The following is a 17716-nucleotide window of genomic DNA, read 5'->3' as shown; positions in this document are numbered from 1 at the left end:
CTTTTGGTAGGGAGGAGGAGTTGGTTGTGCTTTAACATTACTCGTATGGTTAAAGTGCTATAATTTTCTAGTGTAGACAAGGGTTAGGTGAATTAGGGCCTGATTCTTATCTTCAAGGCAGCAAAGGGTGCTTAGCTCGTACAGAGGGTCCTCAGCACCCTGCAGAAATACACCCTGCCTCCCCCCAAACACACACTTAATTTAAAAATAGACCTTTAAGAAGATTCATGGCAAAAACATTCAGTAACTCTGGTGCTTTACAAAGTGGGGCCCCGCTCCTGCAGAGAGAGACGAGCGAGCAAACCCTCATGCCTGTGCAGAACTCCGTTGACTAAAAGGCCTTTCGTAGCAGCCATTTGAAAGTCAAGTCAATAACACTAGTGACTCGTTAGCCATGTTGAATACGTTTTGGGGTATGCTGGTAATTTTTCATCTGTCTCTGCCTTCCTTCCTCATCTGTGCCCTAAAATGGCTTGCAAGAGCATAGGATGTAATTCGCAATATTAATTTTGTTCAGTGTGCTTTTAGACATTAATTTTCGTTTCAAGAGTGTTAAACCCAAATAAATGAATAGCTTTCTTGGGTTTTTTGTGGGGCGGAGGGGAGAGAAGAGAAGGAAGAAGTCAGCACTCAAACAAGGACCTTCAAGAGCAGTGATTCTAAGCCAGCATGGAATAAACATTCTATGAAGCATCCTTTGGCCACGTATTAATGTCATTATTATGGAAAAAGAGAGAAGTAATGCGTTTTATTGTGATTCATCTAAGTAGATATTTTGCTGTCAGCTAGAAGAGCTAATTCATTGGCTGTATAAAGTAGCGGACATTACAGACAACTGGATTCCACCAGAACCAGACGTTGAAAGTGTGAAGACTTCCCTACATCGTTACCTGGTAATTATATTTTCTCCCCAGACATGTATTTTAGTAGGAAATATTGCATAAAACTCTTCTTTTTTTTCTTCTAAATACTTCAGGGTTGTGATTTTTTTTTTTTCTTCAAAAAGACTCTGTGTAGGCCTTGGGTCAGTTATTGGATGTTAGTCTGGGAGACCTGTGTTCAATTTTTGCTCTGTCAGACTTCCTAAGTGACCTTGGGAAAGTCACTCAGCCTTTTTGTACCTCAGTTCCTCATCTCTCAGATAAGGATAATACCACTGCCCTACCTCACAGGGCTGTTCTGAAGATAAATATATTAAAGATTATGAGGTGCTCAGGTACAAAGTAATGGAGGCCATGTAAGTACCTAAGATAGATGGCTGCTCCTATTGATTTCAGTGGGAGAAGAGTTAGGCCAGTGCTGGGAGCCTTTTTGAAAATCCCACTCAGCATATTTCGGTAGAGTGTGTTTTGAAACAAGGGCGGGGGGTTATCTTGGTCAGTGTGAGAGCGTCACGTAGTTCTAACGCTTTTTATTTAGACTTTCTCTGTGATTGGGGGAAGGAACCCTATTTTCCATTGTTGTATTTTATTAACATCCTCTGTTACTTCTCCTTGATACTTTCTTTGGTTACCTGCTGTATCTCACTGAACAAAGGGGTGGGCCCTGGCCATTTGGGGACGGTATTTGCACTACCATTCTGTTCTCCTTCCAGAGATGTGCTGTACTCAGAGCCCTAGAATATCCACCCCGGGTGTGGGGCCAGCCCCACAGCTCACCTAGAGTCCGTTTGAGGGTGTTAAGTGGTGCATAGGCCATTTTACCAGTTCCAAATAAGCCAAGTGTTAGATTAGACTCGCCACTAGCGTGCTGCCCCATGGCTGGGTGTGGCATCTCAGGCTCTTCTTCTTTAGCGCCTCCTGATGACAGCTGAGCCCCTCCAGCCCTGCAGTGCTCTGCCTCTCCTCAGGACATGCTCCTCCAGCCAGGTCACGTTTAGTTCCCTCCCCACCCCTTAAACAAATAAACTAAACTCAAATAAACATAACTCTCCGTATTCCTCTGCAGGGCTGTCGCCCTCCTAACATGCAGAGTGAGATGCCTCCCAGGGCCCAGTTCCACACTCAGTAGTCGTCATCCTCCCCCTTGTGTCAGGGTGTTTCCACACCACCCATCCCTGTGGCTGGTCAGGGAACCAGGCTCCTCTGGGTTCCACTGCTGCCTCAGGCCGCTCACTGCCTCCCTTGGCCTTCCCACAGCCCCGCCCAGGGCTTATTGTACCTCTGCTTCGCAAGGCTTCCCCGCCACTCTCCAGCAACCAGAGAGGGACTGCAGCATTCCCTCCCTGCAGCCGCCTTCTCAGCAGGGGCTTCCTCCCTTTATGCTCCCTGCTCAGCTCCTCCCCCAGCTGGGCTTCATCTTCCACTTGGCCTGGCCCACTAAATGCTCTCTGTCTCCAGGTGTCTCTTTCCCTACCTGTGTGGGCCACAGGTGTTCGAGGTATTCTACAAGTTAGAAGTTAGTATAACTTTTCTGTGTGTCTTTTTAGGGCAGTGAGCACATGCTACACACAATATTCCACTTGTGTTGGCACGTGATGAGAAATCAGAGTGGTAGAATGAATGGACCGTTACTAGTTGTAATCCTTTTTAGTTACCTTTGGTTACCTGTGGAGGGACTTGTTCATTTTCTCCTCCCCAGGGGAGGTGCCCAGGACTCTGGGAGGCCATGTGCTCCCAGGTTTAGCGCGTAGCTCTCAGGGTGGTGGCAGAACTCGAGTCTAGTTCTGCTCTGCCAAGGAGTCGCTGCGTGGCCTTGGGGCACATCACCTGAGATCCGTCTGTTCTTCCCTCTGTAAAATGGGAAGGATAATACTTACCCATTTGCCTCCCAAGGGTGACTGTGAAGATTACAGCGTGGCCTAAAGTGCTTGGAACCCTATAGCTCAGCAAGAGTGATGCGCAGGGCTCATCTATAAGGCTGCATGTACACTGTAATGGAAATTGTATGAGTAGATTTCCTGGGATGAGTAGGTCCAAGTCAGAGCCTTCTGTCTTAGGCTTCTCTATCTGATCCAGAGCCAAACCACAGGATCCAAGCACCCCCAAAAACTAAAGGAAAATTCATATCCAGGGGACCTTTGGGCCCATCTCTACCCAAAACATCAAGCACATCACACCCCCAAAATGGCTGCTTCCCATAGGCCAGGAGATCAGGAATGTTGAGGTCCTTTCGATGATAGGTCTTCCTCCAGGCAGCATGATGCAAGCAGCTAGTGGTACATTTCTGTCCTGGTATACGGGCCGCAAAACGCTTGTAAAAACAAAACTTGTTATCTTCGCAGCAATTCAAGAAAGATGTAGCTGATCACCAGACGCTGACAGAGAGTGTGTTACAAAGGGGTGAAACCCTCCTGAAATGTATGGCGTCAAATTCACCGGGTAAGGGGACTTTCTTTTGGACGGGATGTGGAGGGTGTCTCTTTGCGTGTGACAACAAAACCTGCAAGAGGTCAACATCCTGCTGCAGCCAGACTCTGAGATTCATGTCCTGAGCTATGCTTTGTGTGGGGGAGAGATTCAGCAACCGTGTCAAAATTAGTGGGAGCTTTAAAGAGAAGTGGCTGATAAATAACTTGAAACAGGGCTGTTTATCAGTGAGCTCTAGGGGGAGGGTAATGAGAGCTTTTTACTTATAGTCTGGGGACTAAAGTCTGCCCTTGAAGATACAGGTCTAAGGTGAAGGTGAGAGTCCTGGTGAAAACCATGGCAAGTCAATCCAAGAGCTGCATTTGGCCCCTCAACTGCAGTTCAGACTCCAATTCATGGAAGACTAGTCTAGTTATTTGTCTCCATTTAAGCCATCACTCACAGGCTAGTTTAGCGCTTACAGTTTTTTAAACTAGTGTCATAACCTCCCCATGCCACCTCTACTCCACCTCAAATAAGAAGGCATTTGTCAAAGATACTTCTTGGAAATTTAACGGGAGAGCCACGTATTTATGCTTCTTTCCTGTACCTCTGTATAGTCGTCTCTCGAACAAGCTACTTGCCAGCTTCACGTCCAGCCATCACTCAGCTGGAGACGTTACAGTCGTGAAGTTTGCTGGTAACAGACAGTAGCAGATCTTGATTTCTTCTGTAATAAGGTCACAGGGTTGGTGCTCTCTTTTCCCTTCTCTAGACTGCTTCTGCGCCTTCCTCTCCTCTAATAGCATTGGCAGGTAGTGCAGCCGAGCTGCTCCAGGCATGGAGCGCTCTTTGCCCTTCCCCTAATGCATGGTAGCAGCAGCAGGAGACGTCATCGTTTTGGTTCTGCCACCGTTTCCATTTCAATGCTTCGGTTTTTGTATTAAGGGTTTGAGAACCCTGATGTGGTAAACTCCCTGTAGATTGGGGTGTAAATCTTGTGCTGGGAAGGGACCATTTAACACAAGCAGGAGGAGACAGAGATGGCTTTAAGCTTCCATTGCACCCTTCTGTGCTCAGTAAGGACTTGTTTGAATAGACACCTGTGGGCCACTCCACCAGCTCAGAATAGCTGGAGCGCACCCCTAGGGGCTGCACACGAGGGCAGCCTGGTGCTTGTGGTGGTAAGAGAACACCTCTGTGTCAGGTGGATTTCCCTGGTGGGGAGACACACCTGAGGTCACATTCTTTAAGCTGCTCGAGCTGTCGGGGGCCAGATCAGGACCCTGTTTTTTTGTGTTGGAGCTGTCTTGGCTTCAGACAAAGGCTTGGGAGGGGTGGGAGTGGGGGGCTACTTAGATTACAACCGGTAGTAGCTCATCATCCGCTTTCCTGTGCCATGGAAGTCAGGGTGTGTAAGCCTTCAGGAGCTTTGGTTTGGGATTCTATTTTCTATTGATTTGTTTTTGTAAAACGTTGCACTTCTAAAACCTTAATTTAATGTTTGGGGAGTGCATTGAGTAGAGAGCTTAACAGCTGTGCCCACAGACATGTATGTGAATAGATCTTTGAAAAATCCTCCACTGCCTGGGCGAATGAAATCTAGCTGGAACTTTGTTCAAAGAGATTTAAGTTTTTAAAATGATCTGACTGCATGCACAGTCACTGCATGTGTATCTCGAGACCTGGTCTCAACTTGGGGGTCCCCAAACATTTTTCTATTATAACATTGCATTGTGGTATTGAAAAGGCGGTGAACCACTGCACTAGAGGCATCATTTCTAGAAGCACATGCCTAGATTTGCGTTACAAATAAATCTGATAAAATGTAGATGGAACACTCCTGTCTGCTTTCTGTGTTGGCTTCACTATGTAGAAGTTCCATGGTAATAAAAATCTCCCTATACTCTTGTTAGTTTTAAAGGACGCCCTTGGATTGATTGCAAAACAATCAGAAGAACTTGAAAGCCAGGCAGAACGTTTGTATGAATCGGTTTTGGCAGCTACGGATACCATTGGGGGTGACAGCCTGATAAAGGACAGTGACACACAACAAACGGTTGCGCAGGCAAAAGAAGCCAAGTGGGTAAGCAAAGGACTAAAATGTGAATCCCTTCCTGCATTGGTTCTTGTGACCTGGTGATACTCAGGATAAACAGTTGAATTAGCCCATTCTGGAAATCAGACTTATCTGTGTGATTAAAGACCACATGTTTTTGGAAATTCCAAAACCTTAGACCCAACCCCAAAGGGGATTCCGAAGTGCGAAATCACAAAGGGTCCTGCACCCTTTTGCTGAAGGGAGGGGTAAATGAGAGGGGAAAGGTGGCAAAACTTGCCAATGACACAAGATCAAGATTTAATAAGTAGGTGAGTGGGCAGCAGAATGCTGCAGATGAAGTTCACTGCTGACAAATGAAAGGCGATTCATGCTGGAAGGAGTAATGTCAGCTAAGCTAATGTAACAACTTAGGAAAAAGATCATCTCAGTGAAACCTCTGTTCGATGTGTAATGATGGTCAAAACATCAAACAGTGGCAGTATGTGTAACATATGGGATAAAAAATATTGTCTTGCCATTCTATACATTAGTGGTCCACCCTAAACCAGAATACTGTGTTTCTCAAACAACATACTGGCAGCAGACATAGAAGTAGTTCAGAGGCAAATGACAATATTGATTACAAGCATGGAGAGACTTCTATGCGAGAAGAGATTGTTTTTGTTTAGAGAAGGGACCAGTTAGAGATGTACAAAAATAACGACTGGCTTAGAGAAATAAATCAGACGCTCTTGTGTGCCCTTCCTCATACGACAATTAAATGTTCTCTTGTTCTTACCTTGAAAAGCGACAGGTTTCAAAGTGATAAAAACAAATAGCATTCCACATAACCAACCTGTGGAACTCATTGCCACAAGAATATCATAGAGGCCAATGATAGGCTTCAGAAAATCATTAGACATTTGTGTGGGTAAAGCGAACAACCACAGTTACATTAGATCAGATACCCAACATTTTAAGGCATAATTCAAAAACTAACAGATTGGAGCTAGGAACCTGTGGGCAGGTTGCTGCTCTGTTATTGTCTGCTACAAGGTTTCTTGCACCTTTCTCTGAAGCACCGGACAGTGGTCATTGCCAGAATAGATCGCTGGTCTGAGCAGGAAGGGCAATTCCTATGTTTCTACATGTGGCCTTCATGAGTGGGGGCCACATGGCATCCTCCGGGGGGCTACGGTGTGTTTAGTTTTGGGTGGTGAGGGAAAGCAGCTGCTAGGTTCCGCGTGCTCCTTCCCAAACCAGCCCAAAAATCTGCTGGGAAAGGCAGCAGAAGTTAATGCTATTCAGAGGATCATTAGCTCTCCCTTCCCAACATGGACACCCCTTGGAGTTTGGGGTGGGAAGGCTCAGGCATGACAGGGGTAGGTGGTGGATGCACAGCCCGTAGAAAGCTGTGTTCCTTGTGGGGAAGGCGCAGTGGGGCCTCTGAGCTTTGTTGTCTTTGAGAATTACCCAACTTCCACAGGCTTAAAGCCTGACTTCACCATGGGTTTTGGTCTGTGCCGAATTACAGAGCAGCTGCTACAGGCCCTCACCACTAGAGGGGAGAATGTGTTGGATTCTCAAGGGATTTCAAACTACTGTTTCCTATTGGAGTGGCAAAGTAAAGCTTCACCACCAGCAAGCAGCTTATGCTATGAAACATTGAGGTCTTTCGCCGTGGGCAATATTGCCAAAGGATCAGCACTGGATAATCAAGAAGTATTTTGTTTGGAGGAATTTAGATTCATTCATATATATAATTTTCTCTCTGTAAGGCTTGTGCGCTAGTCTTGTTCTGTAGGGCTTGATGTTTAAACAAGGACTACCCGTGACAGTTGCGGGTAGAGCACTGAAATTTAAACTCATGAGACTTTTGCCTCAAAAGCATTAAAAACGCATGAGACGACACCTAGGCATTGACCTCGGAGCCTCTGCAAAGGCTTTAGCGTTCAGAAACGCTCTGGAACAGCTAGAGAACATGGCATCTTCTCCCAGTCATCTCCCTGGTAGTTATGAAATTCTTTGCCTTTTCCAAGATGGAGTCCAACAGATCGTTATCTTTATAGAATTAACCCTGTCAAGGGTGCAGGGAAGTTGAGGTCTTAGCAACTTGCGAAAGATGCTGGTCAGTGGCTCCTTGTCCTGGGAAGTATGTTTTTCCTTCTGGAAGATGCATTGGTTTCATGAGTCAGGCAGGATGGGTCAGATTATAGACGGCTGGCCCAGGACTCAAGAAAGCTTGGTTCCATTCCCAGCTCTGACAACAACTTGCTGTGTGACCTTGGGCAAATCACTGCGCCTTAGTTAGCTCTTTGGAATAAGGACTGGCTCTACTAGGTGTTTGTACATTGTCGAGCGCAACATGCCCTGATATTGACTTTTACAAGCTGCACCTCTGTGTTACTGTAATATAGCGTGACAAGAGTGCCCGTGAGCTACTCAGGGCAGGGGGCTGGGAATGCCCCTATGCCTACACCCCCCACACACACACCCAGCCCCATGCCCTGACCCCTGCACCCCCCCTAGGACCCCAGCCCTGACTCCGGCACCCCCCACACAAACCCAGCCCCCCGCCCTGACTCCTGCACCCTCCTCACATACCCCCCAGCCCCCTGCCCTGACTCTTGCACCCCCCACTCCCACCCTGAGCACCAAACAGGAGCTCCTGCACCCTCCCCCCCCCCATTCCCACCTGCACCCCTTGCACCAAATGGGAGCTGCCCAGGTAAGTGCTCCACACCCAAACCTCCTGCCCCAACCCTGAGCCCCCTCCCTCATTCTAGCTCCTAGCCAGACCCTGCACCCCAACACCCAGCCTGCTCCTTCACCCCCAGCCCTATGCTCAGCACATTCCCACCCTCATCTCAGTGCAGAGAGAGGAAGAGAATGGCTAGAACCAGGGAGAAGGTAGGTACCCACTGTATGGGGGCAGGCCAGGATCCCAGACTGGCAGCAGGAACCCCAGATCGACAGCAGGCTGAGCCTCTCAGCCCACTGCCAGTCTGGGGTCCCGGCCGCCAGCCCCGTTCAGCCCACTGACGGTCTGGGGTTCTGGCTGCCTGCCCCTTGCAGTCGGGGTCCCAGCCGCAGGCCCCGCTCAGCCCGCTGCCGGCCTAGGTGAACGGAACCCCAGGCCGGCAATGGGCTGAGCGGGCCGGCGGCGTAAGATCAGCATTTTAATTTAATTTTAAACGAAGCTTCTTAAACATTTTGAAAACCTTGTTTACATATGATAATAGTTGAGTTATATAATATACAGACTTATAGAGAGAGACCTTCTAAAAAACATTAAAATGTATTATTGGCATGCAAAACCTTAAATTAAAGTGAATAAATGAAGACTCGGCACACCACTTCTGAAAGGTTGCCAATCCCTGGCCTAAGCAATATCAGCTGTCTGGCTACAGGAACTATCTAAAGAACCAAGTTTTCCATGAGCTGGAGAGTTTCCAGAAAGTCAGGGTACATCCCAAAACAGAATCCTGTTATTCACACTGGTGCATACAGCTCTGGCCCTATAGCTGGCTGGGCTGGGCTAGGCTAGGCTTCTGGCATCCACCAGAGCTATCCTTCCAAGCCGCCTTCGCTCAACTCCAGTCTTCTGCTACCTTGCGCACCCAGACAATAGGCTCCTCTCTGCCCAGGTAGGAGGCCTGTTCCATGTGGGAGGCACCAGGGCCCAGGCAATCCAGATACCTGAGTAAGAGTGAGTATTGGAGAGGAGAGAGGGGCAACAGAGTGTCCTTACTTCTCACTTGATTCCCATGTAACCCCACTCTGGTAGCTGATATCAACAATGAGTGTGAGGAGTAACCAGGCCTCCTCCTTCCTCCCCTCCAAACTCCACAGCACAAGGGCCCTGCAGCAGGCTACAGGGATTTCTTTAGGTGGATTAGAACCTCCTCCTGTCCCCCAGCTGTCTCCATCCATCAGAGGCCCACCCTGAGCGATATGGGCCAGGTACCCAAAATGAAATAGCCTTTCTCCCCTGTTGGTGGGGAGGAGGGGGGATTTTTTTCCCCCCAATAGAATATATAAAGTAATAGGCAGCAGCATCTCCAATTCCTGAGCAAGGGGGTCAGGGAGTCTTCTTTCAAAAGGCACAGAAATGGGACCGAGAGGAGATGAATGGGTGCTGAGGCTGCCCTTGTTGTTCAAAGTGACACTCAGAACCAATTTGGCTCAAATTATGAGGCTCCTACTGGGGTAGGTTCTTTTTGTGGTGTAGGTGGTACCTGTCTAAAACAATCCCAGCCTCTTCAGTACATCAGCATCTCAGCCTTAAACTGTAGAGAATATAGTCAGGCTAGTGCCTTAACCACAAGATGATCCTGAGATTTCTTGTAGGATCTTGGGCAAGTCACACTTGTCCAGTTCCCCATCCATAAAAGAGGGTTCTCGATCTTGCCTATTCTTTGGGGCAGAGACTGTTTCATGCCATGTGTTTGTACAGTGCCTAGCAGTGGAGCCACAACTTCAGTTGGAACTACGTGGGGGTATGTCTACACTGCACACTAAGCCTGGTCTCCAACTCAGGTTTGAGCCCCAGCCCCCTTCCATCTACACACAAATCAGTCTGACTTGGGTAAGCAAGAACTCTGGAGCCAGGTCCTAGGACCCTACTAAGGGATGGTATGTCACGGCCTGAGTCCCACTGAGGTTTGCGTCTAAGCCCTTTCATTTCACAGTGTTCGGCACAGCTCAAGCCGCAGACGTGAGTCAGAAGGTTGGTGTGGACAGTATGGATGCGCTAGCACAACTGTAAGATCTGGGTCCAGCAATTGTAAACCCAGGTTTACAATGCAGTGTGGATACTCAAGTACGGGCTTGGGAACCACAAGCCAGGTCCCGGATCGTGGTTTACAATGCATTTTAGACATACCCTTGGTGCTGCTCTGATGCACGTAATACTACTAAGTATTCAGTTGATATCTGAATTTCACATGTATGGCTCTGAATCATTTGCCTTCAGTGACATGCTTCAAGCTGTTTTCTTCGCAGCACAGTATGGTGACAGTCATGCGAAGAGATGCATTTCTTTAGCTAGTGACAACTCAGCTTTTAATCTCTAAGATACCTAACCTACTTTCGCTGTTTCTTTTTCAACTTGTTTAGTTGTAAACAGGAACTTGCTTCCGTGAAAGCTGTTAGGGAATAAGAACCACACCTGTGACTTAGCAAGGAACAAGCGATAAAAGTGTAATATTTTACTCTTCAAAGATATACCCAGAGATTATTAAGCAATGCAAACATGGCTTTTCTTTACCTGGACTGCAGCCAGCTCGTGGTAACTAGCTCTCTCTTTATATTTCAGGTAATACCTCTAGCAGAGATGGAATTTGTCAGCCGATCTTTGGAGGCATGAACGGTGAGATGCAGCAAGACACTCTAAGCAATAACATTTTCAACTTTTATAGAAATGTCAAAGTGAAATTGATCACGAAGTACAGTGCTACTTGGCAATACTGGGATGCTTTTCATCAGTTTGTGAAGTAAGAGCTGGTGGTTACGGTGGTGTTTTTTATTTAAACTAGTCCTGCAGTTTAGGTTGTTCTTCAAGCAAGCGCTCACTGAAATTGTCATTAGCATTTCCCTTTAGAAGTTGTTTGTTCCATTTAACAGTGTGTAATTGTCAGGAACTACCACCTTTTAAAACGAGCGAGTAGGCTAAACACAGTACCCACAGCGTTTGTGCTGTATCGCCTTGATACACAACTTCGTTTCAAGTAAAGCTGTGTGGTTTTATTTTATTGTTGTATTTATTTTTTACTTTTACTCTAAAATTTGGCACTGGGATTTACTGATAGGAGGACCCTCTTCTGTTTCTCGGGATCATACTGAAACACTCTAGTTCCTATTTCTCTCATCAACCACTGAAGCAGATTATGTGCACATTCACAAGTAGTTTGTCTGATGCGAAAGGTTGAAAGCCCTTAACTAAATGACAGTTAAATATGCCAAAAGCTTTGAGTAGTTCTTCCATATCTGCTAATCTTCTTAATGCAAACTGATGTCTGTAAAACACCATGACAGAGAGGGCTAGTGTCACAGCTGTTTGTTTAACCATTGCACTGATCTCCCTTTATTTCTCTTTAGTAATTTATGCTGCTTTCACAGAAAAGGAGAGAAAAGCAGCATAAATGGCTGATGGTAGATAACTGAAGTAAACAAAAATTGACTCATTGCACTTCATCTAGTAAGGAGGAGAACCCAGGCCCTGCAGGACACTGACTGACGTTTTTCTAGTGCACCACTATCAGAGATGCTTTTCTGCTCCTTCCACTGTAACTGGCTGCTGAGAACCAAGCTACCTGCAGATGTATATTCAAAAACAATGTTTCTCTGAGGCTGCTTAGGTTCACTGTACCAGAGAGTAGTCCCTTTTATCAGCTTTACTGAGCTAACATGGAATTGACAAGAAGCAGGTGCAGACACCAAGACTGAGTAATCCTTATGCCACTCTTGACAGTGGCATGAGGTAAAGAGGATGGCATGTGGTGAAATACACATCTTCTCAGTTTCCCTATAAGAGGATGGTTTTCTTTCATCTTTTTAAAGTAATGAAATGTAATGCAGAGATCACTAAACATTAAAGGGTAGAATTTGAGCTGTACCCCTTAGGCACAGCCCGAGGAGTGTAGATAGTGGTGGATTTAAGTTGCTTTTGGGTTGCCTGGATTCTGGGTGAGGGTGCTTCAGCATAAGTTAAAGCATCCTCAGGGCCTGTTCAAACTATAGCCATCTCCCTGTAGCTGCCTACATGCTGAACTCTGACCATGGCTGCTGCCACCACCTGCAAGGGAAGATGGTATAAAGCCTTTGACTGCCCTCTGCTGCTGCTGTACTGGGAGAATTTTCCTCTGGCCCCTTACAACCCTGGAGAAACAGCTAGTGCAGTATGTAGAGGTAGGCCCAGAAGCACCCCACAAGAATGCAATGATTTTGTAAAGGTTTCATCATCTCAGGTGGAAAACTTTGTGCTGTGAATGGTAAAGGGCAAGGGTAAAGTTAGTCACACAAGCTGAAGATCTGTAACTCCAGCTCAGAAAGAAAAGGCTTTTATAGCACTGAAGCCCAAAGAGAGACATCTTCAGTGCCTTTAAGACCTGAAAAATTAGCAAAGGTACCCAAAGAGCTGTACACAAATGGTCACAGATGCTTTGTGAAAGAGCACACAAATTGCCTTAGCTTGATCAAGTACATTGATGAGCCCTATTTTGAGATGTCAAAGGTGACCAGCACAAGAACAAAATGTTGTGAAAGAGGGTGTAAAACAAGTTAGTCCATCCTGAAAGGTACTCCCTTCTTCCCCCACAAAGTAGGGGGCTTTTCTCCTCATTTTAGTCTTGGAAATATGAAGTCTTATTTTTCTTCTTGTGGGAGAAAACCTTTGAAAGCTAGACAACGGGAGACATGCTCAGCCTGTAACAGAAGGGCCATTTCTATTAACTGTCCAGGTGCTTGGGTAAGATTTTCAAGTCCACTAAAAACCCTTCTCAAAAGGTGTATGTTTTCCCACTATAGATGTTTTGAACCTAGTCTATTGATAATCTCTTTGAGGAAAGCTAGACAACCTGAATTTAGAGCATGGGAACATGCTTAAAAAAAAAAAAGCAACTCTGCTTTATGCATAAAGCGCTGACAAGGCCATTTTTCCTTTTGCACAAACCTTTGGTTAACAGGTGCACCATGGTGTCCAGAAGGTATTTCAACTACTGATACCATTCCAAAAACAAATTTTTGTGTCAGTGATTCTAAGCAAGCTGCCACCAAATTAACCACTGATGTTATTCAACTGCCTTTAAAACAAACTGACTGCTGTTATATAACCATCTTCAGAACTAATCTGCATCAGTTCCCCATCCTGTTCTTGTGAAGATACTGTGCAAAATGGAGGTTCATTTTTGTGGCTCATACATTAGCAGTAGGGGAAAACACTGTATACCTGAAAACACAATTTTGTTTCCTAAACAGTAGCACTGTGTTTAAATAAGTTACATAATAGTGAAAAGGTTAAGGCAGAGGATGTTTGTACAATCTATGCTTACCCTGGGCTAGGCAAATACAGCATTTAGTGAATATTAAAGTGGGTTAGTATATTAAATTTATGCTCCAGAGGTTCTTCCAAACTCAGAACAGGGCCAGAGCTCCTGCTTGGAGCACCCTGAGGAAAAGGAACTTATTTTTAGTAAAGTTAGCTGCTAACTGCCCTGGCTTTGAAGGAAGAAAAGTCAAGTTCTGTTCAGTTTAATCTTCAGTTAAGCCATGAACATTTTCCTCATCAAGCAAACATCTAGAGATTAAGCATTTCATAATTAGAAAGATGAAATGGAGGCAGTGCAGTCGATGAGAGGACTGTGTTGACCAACACAGCTATTGTTTGGAGCAGCTGGATGCCAAAAGGAGAGCATTACTACTTATGGTCTCTGGGACAGCCTAAGGAGGTGGCTACCACACAACTAGAATAGCAGTTTTATCACTTGAGGAAAAAGCAACTCTAATGTGTGCAGAGGACAGAGTGTGGCTGTTGAGGTGTAGGGGTAAACACTAGTAGAGAAGGACAGAGAAACAAGCTATACCTAAGTAGCTCTGAAGCTCAGAATGGAAATGAAACAAGATACAACTGCTGAACTTGTAAGTCACTTGCAGCCCTAGATTTCTACAAATAGGTGCAGAAGGTGTGGCACCAAGAGGCAGACTAGCTTCTAGTAGGAAGAGGGGAACTTCTCTGCAAAAAAGAGACAAGCACAAGGGGGCAAATCCTCTACCTACAAACATAGAGACCACCAAGAAGTCTCTACACTGACCTCCTATATATGATTTTGGAAGACTTTGAATTACTTCCTGCTTAACAAAGTTATCCACAGCCTAAAAATCTACTGCCTGCCCTTTGAAAAACAGTTGGTTACTGACAAGGCCAATCAATTATTTCATTCTCAGATTTGCTGAGACAGTAGCTATAGGCTTGAACAGAGTCCCATTTTATGGGACAACTCAACTCTTCAAGGTTTAAGGAAGAACCTGTAGCAGAGATCTGCTACAGAAGCAGAAGAGAAGGGCTGCCTATGACACATACTTTAAGGGTGGGGAAACAAGAAGGAATTTCATCTCTGCAACCTCAGCTCTTATGTTCCTGTCTCAAAATCATTTTCCAGAAAGTCAGTGGAGCAGTTATTGCAATTTTGATAAGACTTGAGACCTAATCATTTCCTCCCACAATGTGGAGGGAGGTCAGACTCATTTGGAACATTCCATCTCCCTCCATCCCACTGACACCTCATATTTGCTCTGCTTTTGTGAGGAGGGCCTTAGCCCATGTCCCTCATTTCTTGTCAGTCCTCCATGGTACAAGAGTTGCCCTCTTGCTTGTGGATCATTGCAGTGATGCTACCTGCCCCCAAAACCTTCTCAATTTATGAGTCAGGTGGTCAGAAGACAGCAAGTATCTGTTAATGTGATGTACCTCCTGCCAAAAGCCTACAAAAATAGTCAAATTCAACAGTCCAACATCTAGGCATGTCTGTTTATCATTAGGCAGCTTCTCCCACCAAAACTGTATCCCATAATAAAGACTTTCAGATTTCTTGTATTATTTAAAAGGCTATTTGTCTAGTTAGGAAACTAATTCAGCTGGATGTGGTAGTGGTGGGATTAGAATTCCATCCCTTCCAGCATTTCAAGAGGGGAGTAGTAAGCAGTATGAGAATGTAAAGTTTATATGGTGTTAGAATCAGTTTAACCACACATTTTAGAAAACAAATCAGTACAGTGGGCCTGTGATGTAGGGGATAGTTGTAGCTTTGGTTTTGAGGAAGCTTGCTTCCTACCTCTGCTGCTAAGCAATGGCTGACTCCTACCATTTGAACTGAGATTCTACTGTTCTTCACTCCTCACTATTCTCTCTGCCCCAGATAGCTCCATAGTCAGCCCTTTCCTTAAAACTGTAGCATGCACAGATGCACCACCACATGAAGACAAAGTTCACTGCAGCATGATATAGCAAAACACCAAATAAGACTTAATGGTGTAGCCCAAGTTGGTTTTGCAAGATTTTTATTACTATATATGAACAGTAGGGTTTTGGGTTGCATTTAGCAGGCAGCTTGACATTTAGAAATAAATGAATTCACTTGTGTGGCAGTCTCATTTGAAAGTGTTTCTTTCCCCTTCAACAAACACCCTCTCAGAATATACTGCCCATTTCCTGATTTCATTAGCAGTGAGCAGCACCCAAATACCACCACTCCTGCTTATAAAAGAGCATGTCACCTTACATTAGTCTGAATTGATCCAACAAGCATGTATCTATAATACAAAAGTATACCACCTTGACAGTTTCTCAGGTGGAAAGAAGTTCAATTCATTTCAGTCATATGACAATACTCATTTATTTTGGTACCATGTATTAGGATTTCCTGTTAAATGGACACAAAAAAGTTTATAATAATTTTTGTAAAGAGCTGCTCCCCCAGAATTTGTTTCCCATATTCAAAAGCAGATTTGCACCAATGTGTTTTATCATTTGCATCTAACATACCCAAGTTATATTTTGCAATCACAAGTGAGTGTATTTTTACCCAGGAGGGAATGAATGAGATATTTACAAAGTAAATTGAAAATTGCAGTTTAGATAAAGCTGAACAATTTTACCTTTATAGGAAGTGTTCCAGGCTAGTGCCTGACACAGGAAGCTAATGATTTGATTAGTTCTTCTGTACAAAGATCAGATCACATGTGCATTTGGTTTTAATTGACTCAGCTACTTTGCTGCTACTTAATTTTGAAGTCTTTAATTAGTTCCTTTATTTTAAGGTACAATTTCTTGGTGACTTCTTACTGACCTTTCAACTGTTAGTATCACTTCAGTTTCATCCTACTGATGCCTTGTGCAGAACTGAATAATAACTAAGTTGTTGCACTATGTTTATTAAATAAAGTCAAAACAGTATTTGATTAAAAGAATATGGAAGTAACAGTATATAGAAAGACACGACATACTGGCAGAGTTACATCACCTTGAGTTGTTAGTTTTAAGTCATTCACATGTTAGGAAAAATGTTTTCCACCTCTACTACAGAGCAAAGTAGACAAGAATTTCTAAAGGAAGTCCTTCAGAAATTAGAGTTCATAGACTAAGATGGGGAAAAAATACTGTACATTCAGAATGCATTATGCTTCCATGAACATTAGTCTCTTAAATTGTCTTTCAAGTACAGTATATATGCCTGAAGGACTAGGACAACTTAGTCTTTTAGGCCATACTTCCTAGTTACATTTTTTGGGAAGGGCGTTTGGTCTACTAGAGGGTCTAAAGTGCCATTACTGTACATGATACATTTTGGGCACAATGCAAGCCTAATTTCCCCCTTAGCCATAAGAATTAAGACAATATTTATCACCATACAGTTTGATATTACTTCCAATAAGTACAATATTTATTAAACATTTCTTCGGTTGTTAGTTACATATTGTGCAACAAATTACAATATTCTGCAGCCACAAATTATATGCAGAGTATGAAGAAACTATTAATCAGATAGTGTGATCTTTCCATTTATAACTCTACAAGAAAGAACTAGCAAATCAGATCTTACATATAACATCTTACTAAACTTTATGCATGGAAAGTGACAGACACCGTTGTGCTGTTTGATACAAAATGGCTGAACTTCATCTTCAGAAGACTAAACCCAACATCAAAACATGCCAATATAAACATCAAAACAAAAAATATATTCTAACCAACCACAGGAAACAGTCTGGTATCAGGAAAAGCAACAAGGATTACACACATTTATAAACCAGCACACAAAGGTTTAAAACAGTTCTGAAAATGAAGTCAGCTGTCTTGAGTCAAGGGAATAAAAAAAAGTCAGCATTGACCATTTACAATCTCTGACCTTTGTGGAGACGGTAAGAATCTGTTGTAGTGCAGCTACATACAGTACAATTCAGGCAATTTTTTTCACTTGGGTTCAGATTGCAAAATTCATTGTTGTGAGACAAAAGGGGGAGGCAAATTTTAGCAGCAACCTCCACTAGACTGCTTGACTGGAGTGCTCTGAATTTTAACATTGGACTTTTCTGCACCACCAGCTGTAGCTCCAGGACCCATTCGTTTTTTAATCTCTGCAGCCATGGTCATGAAAGACTGTTCTACATTTGTTGCATTCTTTGCACTGGTTTCCAAAAATGGAATTCCAAGGGAATCTGCAAATTCCTGTGAATTGAGAAATAGCAAAGAGTAAGTCTTAATACTTGCTACTAGAAAGCTCAGGATTCACCCGAGTTACTTTAAATTAAAAATGGATTTATGAATGTTCAGGAAAACGACTACTGGTTCAAACCATCATCCCTCCCTCCCTCCCCAGCACAACCCCTAAAT

The 17716-nt window shown here is 44.3% G+C and overlaps 2 protein-coding genes across 4 annotated transcripts in view; one reads left to right on the top strand and one right to left on the bottom strand.

Moving 5' to 3' along the window:
• The window catches only part of CEP68 (centrosomal protein 68), a 39888-nt gene extending 23838 nt beyond the window's left edge, over positions 1 to 16050 (top strand). For 2 of the 3 annotated variants that reach the window (XM_074949565.1, XM_074949563.1), the window contains exons 4-7: positions 771 to 893; positions 3224 to 3320; positions 5204 to 5373; positions 10646 to 16050. In XM_074949565.1, the coding sequence (XP_074805666.1) occupies positions 771 to 893; positions 3224 to 3320; positions 5204 to 5373; positions 10646 to 10696 (441 nt within the window). In that variant the 3' untranslated portion in view covers positions 10697 to 16050. The remainder of the gene's footprint in view (positions 1 to 770; positions 894 to 3223; positions 3321 to 5203; positions 5374 to 10645) is intronic. The other variant, XM_074949564.1, reaches the window with a different exon arrangement.
• Positions 15400 to 17716, bottom strand: part of RAB1A (RAB1A, member RAS oncogene family) — a 24419-nt gene continuing 22102 nt past the window's right edge. Inside the window, exon 6 of the mRNA XM_074949566.1 lies at positions 15400 to 17551. Within this exon, the coding sequence (XP_074805667.1) occupies positions 17354 to 17551 (198 nt within the window). The 3' untranslated portion in view covers positions 15400 to 17353. The remainder of the gene's footprint in view (positions 17552 to 17716) is intronic.

The sequence above is a fragment of the Natator depressus genome, chromosome 3, assembly GCF_965152275.1.
Source record: "Natator depressus isolate rNatDep1 chromosome 3, rNatDep2.hap1, whole genome shotgun sequence".
In the NCBI taxonomy this organism is placed as follows: domain Eukaryota; kingdom Metazoa; phylum Chordata; order Testudines; family Cheloniidae; genus Natator; species Natator depressus.
The sequence above is the reverse complement of the archived record's forward strand: the minus strand, read 5'-3'. Positions and strand labels throughout refer to the sequence as shown.